General features: G+C 37.3%; 1 protein-coding gene across 1 annotated transcript; it reads left to right on the top strand.

Moving 5' to 3' along the window:
• The first annotated feature begins 5,121 nt into the window (after positions 1–5,121).
• On the top strand, positions 5,122–6,672 carry bic (bicaudal). The gene has a single exon (XM_028172416.2). The coding sequence runs from the start codon at positions 5,540–5,542 to the stop codon at positions 6,062–6,064; it is 525 nt and encodes a 174-aa protein (XP_028028217.1). The 5' UTR covers positions 5,122–5,539; the 3' UTR covers positions 6,065–6,672.
• Positions 6,673–6,900: the final 228 nt, after the last annotated feature.

The raw sequence follows: 6,900 nt of genomic DNA, 5'->3' as shown, positions 1-6,900 counted from the left end.
AAAGACCCATGCTTCGCAGAATCTACCACCGGATCGGAAACGCGACCCACTGAGAAGATCCGGCTGAGATTCACGAATATTTAGAAATGGCGACTGCTAGAGAGGGAGTCAACAAGAACAGCAAGAGATACAAAGAAAGTTGATCACTCAAACGAATTGGCAAGGTCCCTGCTTGACACTACTGGAGATGTGAAACATTTAAAAAGATGACAAATTTTAGACTTAGACCAAAGAAATTAAATTTACTGCTGTACATAATTGATGACATTTAATGTAATGTCATCCATAATTCAAACCCTTTGCAACACATCTGATTGCAGATAAATATAGAAGGAAAAAAAAAAAAAAAAAAAAAACTTAAATTACGATCAGAAACCTCGTCCATGTGACGCATAGATATCGATAAATGAAATACTATTTGATATAAGCGAAAAAAAATTCAAACTTTATAGGAGACCCATTTAAAGTTTAAAACTTCTAAAAACAAAACATAACAAACAGATAAAAAAAATCATCATCTATTTGAATGTGGTAAACATAATTGAAGTTCAATTACAAACATCGAACTGTTGATGCTGATGCCAAATAAAACGCATCTTTAATTACAAAGATAAATGTCGCGTTTCAAGCGAAATGTCGCTTAAGCTAAATAGCGTTTCATAGCTCTACACATCGGCTCTACATGTTAATTCGCTTACTGAATCAAATTGAAACATGATCTTTAGGGATGTTTTAAAAAAAAACCTAAGACTTATAGTTTATATCCCGTTTTAAGCCTGCGCACTGTTATATCCCTACATAGCATACAATAATGCTTACCAAACATCAACATCAGCATTTATTCCCGATGATGATATCTAGCTAGCTTTTTAAAGCAGTTCGGGTCAGACTTTCATCGGAGTGGGACGTATACCGAGTTTTCCTCACTTTCCCTATAAATACTATAAATTTAGTCTAGGGAGTATTAAAAGTGTTTTTTTAAAAAGAAGTTCCTAGTTTCAATTCTAACAGCACGCGTACCCACCCTTAAATACTGCAAAAAACCAATGGGGACGATGGATAACTGTAAGCCCACTGAGTTTCTCGCCGGATCTTCTCAGTGCATCGTGTTTTTGATCCGGTGCTAGATTCTGCGAAACACGGCTCTTGCTATGGCCAGTGTCAGTAACGTCCTTAGGTAAGAGCCCCGTGAGCTCACCTCCTTGTTCGCTTACGCTGGCATACCCTCTACGTAGAACCAGCTTTGGTAGAAAAAAAATCATCCGAAAAAAATGGGCCCTCAATTACAAAAGGAGACTAGGAGATATGATATGAAAATTCATACTAGTAGTAAAGATATGACGAATATTCACCAGTATTATTTGATTAGTATGTAAGTCTTGTGTGGACGAGCTCACAGCGGTTCTCTTCGAGCTCTTTTTTTATTGTTTTCAGCTCACGGCTCGCCTGATGTTATGTGGCTACCGGAGCCAATAGACATCTACAACGTAAATGCCGCCACCCACATTTAGACATGAGTTGTAAGATCTCACTATTAAAAGTACAACGTCTGTCCTATCTTTCAAACCGAAACGCATTACTGCTTCGCGGCAGAAATAGGCAGAGTGATGGTAGCTATCCGTGCGGACTCTCAAGACGTTCTACCACCTAACAACATGTAGTACTAACACAAAAATTTAGTTTCGAAGTCGGTTAAAATTATGAAAACTTTTCCCTACATCTGTACGCCTGTCAGCGCCGCCGCTAAGTGCAACGTTTTAGCGAATCGATACGTTAATAAGCCGCGACCAACAACGGATACTAACAACAATTTATTAATAACTCGCGGACGTACTCCGGCCGGGGGGGTATTACGATAAAACTGTTTTTAACCCCCCCCCCCCCCCCCCCCCCCCCCCTATTGGATTAGAATGTTTGTTTGTGTGTAACGAAATCTTTGAACGTCATTTTTAGCTTTAAGTCGTCTGATTGACTTCACACACTTCAAAGAACGATGACGACACGATAAGTTTACAACTAGACTCAGTCCTTACGGATCCATCGGATCTAATAAATCTTGCATTAGACGCCTTCAGCTCTAACACTGAGAGCAGGCTGAGGAACCCCACGAAGCGTACTCGTCGAACTTGGCAAAGAGTTCGACGTCCAACCTAACCCATGCAACAGCCCGCTGAGTTTCTCGAGATGCATTCACGAAACTATTAGGTTTCCTTCGGAGGTGCTCGGGCGGCTGTTAGCTAATCCCACTCCTCCTGGCTGAGCCTTTGCTTGCCCACCTGTCCTGCTGAAGCTGGAAAGGCTCTCCAGCCACCAGTAATCCTTTCTTCATAAAAAAAACTACATTCAAATATATACCGACATCGACACAGTAAAGAAAATATGAAATTAGCAGTTATTTTGGTTTGTTATTGAATCATGTATTATTTTTAGTTATATTAGTTTAATTTTAAATAAATATAGTAATTCTATAGTGTATGTTATAGTAGTTAGTAGTTGTTTTTATTTGTAATGCGTAGATGAGTGAACGAGCCCGCAGCGCACGCTGCTAAGTGGTAAGCGGAGCTCATGGACAACGCCAATTCGACTTCTAGCATGACATGCACAGAATCGCGTAATTTGCTCTAAAATAAAATATAAAATATTCATGTATTTTTAATAGCCATTGAGAAACTAAAGAAACGATCTTGTTTACGTAGTTACTGGTGACGAGTTTCAAATATCACAAATTGGTTAGCTCATTGGTACCACCAGTCTGGTAATGCGACCACGCTTCACTATGACTCTGATGATGATAATGATTTAAGTTAAATAAAATACACTCATTCGATAAAAAACTCTCACGACACATGTTGGACGTTAGTGAGTTTCTATGATAGCCTAAGCCCGCTGTGAAAGCGCAAATTACTAATAAACAAACTGACAAATATTCCTTTTATATACCTACAATGCACATATTACTTTTGTAGGACTCCGCTTCCAACAGTCAGGAAATAATACACAGATTGCAGTAGTTCACTTAATTCTGTATTGCTTTATTTGTAACTCCACTTGTACAATCTTTAGATATCTGCTCACTACTCAATACACTATTTTCTGTCCCGTTTTTTCAGACTACCACTTTTTTTATTATGTCACGTCCCCACTACTGCCATTGCTCCCACTAACAATGTTGCTATTTGTCAATCCGAAAATTGCCTTAACTGTGACATGTTAAATTTAATTTAATTATTTTACAACAAACCTTACACTTTGAAGAGGGCTCTAACACGTTTTGACCCCCAAAGCGCTTCCTGATTACGGATCTGCGCCATCACGTCACTCTCGCGCCAAAATGATCGGGCGTTGACAGTTTTACGCGCATCCATTTCCAAGTCCATTTGGTAAAGCGGATAAATATTTATTCCAGAATAAACTTTCCTAACATTAAAAGATTTTCAAGTAGTAGTAATGCGGGACTTAATAGCGCGTTGAAGATCTTACGTATTTATGATTTAAAATTCAACGGGTAGAGAAGAAAAAATCAGATTAAAACATTGAATGGTGATTACAGAGTCACTAAAACCGAATTCACAGATTAGTCTCCAGTTTAATTTATGCTTTAAATGACTAATGCTTCAGATGCATTAGTCACAAAATATTATAAGTAGGTACATTATCTGTAAAAATTGCCTATTTTAAAATAACAACAAAAATCATTGCATTCTAAAAACGATTATGAAAAAAAGGTTGATTTTGTTTTCATTACGATCCTTCGAATCCAACACATCACAATAATGTTATTGTTTAGTATATAATATAAAATGGAATATAAATTTTAGCTCAAATTTAGTAAGTATGAGAAGAATAAATGAAAGTCATATTGCCATTGACTCGATCATTATAGGTGTCAATGTGGACAAATGCACTGTTTTTTTTTTATTGCTTCGATGGGTGGACGTTCTCACAGTCCGCCTGGTGTTAAGTGGTTACTGGACCCCATAGACATCTACAACGTAAATGCGCCACCCACCTTGAGATATAAGTTCTAAGATCTCAAGTATAGTTACAACGGCTGCCCCACCATTCAAACCGAAACGCATTACTGCTTCACGGCAGAAATAAGCAGGGTGGTGGTACCTACCCGCTCGGACTCACAATAGGTCCTACCACCAGTAATTACGCAAACTATAATTTTGCGGGTTTGATTTTTATTACACGATGTTATTCCTTCACCGTGGAAGTCAATCGTGAACATTTGTTGAGTACGTATTTTGTTAGAAAAATTGGTACCTGCCTGCGGGATTCGAACACCGGTGCATCGCTTCAACACGAAAGCACCGGAGACTTATCCTTAAGGCCACGACGACTTCTAAAATTATTATTATGCTTTTATTGTATTTATCGGATCACCTCACTTCAGTTATTATTATATCTTTGGCTATTGGGGTTTAAGTGGCCGGTGTATTTTTATCGAATATTGCGAATAACCTGACCTATACCGATCGCCTTGATTTAGAAGAAAAATCTCTAGATACCTAATTAATTTGGCAAGTGGCTTTCATTAGTTAAATAAAACTATTAACAAACGCGCCTGATGAAATAAAATGACTACTTTAAAAAATTTTTTTTTGCCTTTATTATGTAATCAGGTAAGTAATAATAATATGAGAACAGTTTGCGTCACAACGACAGCCCTGATGGTAATGGTCATGGTATAGTTGAGACTCTATGTCTCAAGATGAATGGTAGCCATCACGATGTGGGCTGCGTTAACAGATTGCAATTGATAGAACGTGAGTCCGAATGCCGTTTCGCGCACCCTAGAGAAATAAATAAATAACCAAGCATTCTTAAAATCAAATCTTTAACAACTTTATGGATTTTTCAACTCAACTTACCTATCTACTTTTTCAAGTCTTACGTTATGTTAATGTGTTATGAACAACAAACTCAAGTAAATCCTAGAAATTACCTACTTACTGACATCTAGTTGCTAAAATTAAAATTTATATTTCTTCGGTTTTTAACGCCATCTGTGACACTGTCAGTGTACACTAGTAGTCAAATACAGTAATATTTTTAGCTATAGAACATTCCTAAAAATAATTCTAGATGGCGCTCAACTAGGCGTGGATCTGGCAACACTATTTGTTCCATTATACGTAAATATGTTGACGCCTCTGAAAGAAACCTACTAAATTAAATTTCTAAGGTATTTATAATTTATTATTTAAAAATATCAACTCAAAATATCCATATTGACTGGCTTACAAAATAGCCTAAAATCAAATTCACAAATAATTGTATGTTCTCAGCAATGCATTCACACTAATGTGAAATGAAACTTATCAGTTGTAGCCATATGCAAAAATTGCAAGTCAGAAATAACTTCTCGTCAAAATCCACCATTTTCCCTTTGTAACTAACCGGTGTTCAAAACACGTGCATACGATCAAGTTACATGGAAAACTCGTACTGTCGCGTCTTGTAATAACTAAATAGCGTCATAAAAAAGTGCCCCGTTTTAACGTTAACACAATTTACGCTTAAAAACAGCAGAATGAACAGCGAAAAATTAAAGAAACTGCAGTCGCAAGTACGCATCGGCGGTAAGGGCACACCGAGACGCAAGAAGAAGGTTGTTCACGTTACTGCGGCCACAGATGACAAAAAACTGCAGTCGTCGCTCAAAAAGTTGTCAGTGAACACAATTCCTGGCATCGAAGAGGTAAATATGATCAAAGAGGACGGTACTGTGATACACTTTAACAACCCGAAGGCACAAGCGTCGCTGGCCGCGAACACGTTCGCGATTACCGGACATGGGGAGAATAAGCAGACCACAGAGATGCTCCCGGGTATCCTCAGCCAGCTCGGACCCGACGGCTTGAACCGACTGAAAAGGATTGCGTCGAGTGTTGCCGCGCCGAAGCCACTCGAGGAAGACGACGAGGTACCTAACCTCGTCGGCAACTTTGACGAAGCCTCAAAACAAGAGGCCAAGGAGGTTGTAACTAACGAGAAGGAGAAGGAGAAAGAAAAGAAACCCGAATCAGAAACCAAAGCTGACAAGAAAACTGATTAAATTAACCACAAGTATAGTTTTAATTTGCTCACCTACATGTCAAGGGTTTCCGAAGCCATCTGTGTCTCAAAAGAATGATTTTCACTTTTATTTCATTACGTTCCTGGGTGTATGAACTTCATCATGTATTGCATTTGTTTGGAAAGAGTGATGTGATGTACGGGGACACTAAATTTTTAATTCTAAGTGATGGCTCTGGAAACCGTGCAGCCCCATTCAAATGCAATTGTTTTTGATAGATCATCAACCTTTTCAGCATTGTGGAATATTGATTCTCAAATAGGCATTAGATAAGTGTTATAAACCTACTGTTGAGAAATTAATACAAAACGTTTTAAAATTGACATTAAACAGTTAAGGGTATGAATGTATTAAGATAAAGGAGGCATTTTTTGAAAATGTAAAGTATTTTCTAGAAAAAATTGTTAGTCATGTCCAATTTTGCTTACAAGTTTTTTATCAGTTGAAAAAACATAGGTTTATAAAATTAGTCACAGGTAGCTCAAGATGATGAGCTAAAATTATTGTATAAAAATATATAAAAAATAGCAAAAAAATGTAAATGATTGAAGATTTAAAGTTATCTAAACAATAAAACTTTGGTCGGATGTTTGAGTTTTATTTGATTATAATTTGTTTATGATGGTATTTAATTGCAATTTTAAATTATTTTGGCCTTTAAAAGTAAGCAAATAGCTCTTTTGTCTATGTTTTTCAACATCGGCACTGTCAGTGCCCAGCCAAGCTGATGCCCACAGAATCCTTACACTCTACCCTATCTGAAAATATAAACTGCTTAATCAATGACTTGTGTTAATTTTAACTAATCAGAATGG

The sequence above is a fragment of the Bombyx mandarina genome, chromosome 26, assembly GCF_030267445.1.
Source record: "Bombyx mandarina strain Sakado chromosome 26, ASM3026744v2".
Taxonomy (NCBI): domain Eukaryota; kingdom Metazoa; phylum Arthropoda; class Insecta; order Lepidoptera; family Bombycidae; genus Bombyx; species Bombyx mandarina.
Note: the sequence above shows the minus strand (reverse complement) of the source record. Positions and strands in the feature narration are given on the sequence as shown.

What these genes read in the sequence shown, in the direction of transcription:
- bic (XM_028172416.2), top strand. Translation starts at nt 5,540, where the DNA reads ATGAACAGCGAAAAATTAAAGAAACTGCAGTCGCAAGTACGCATCGGC.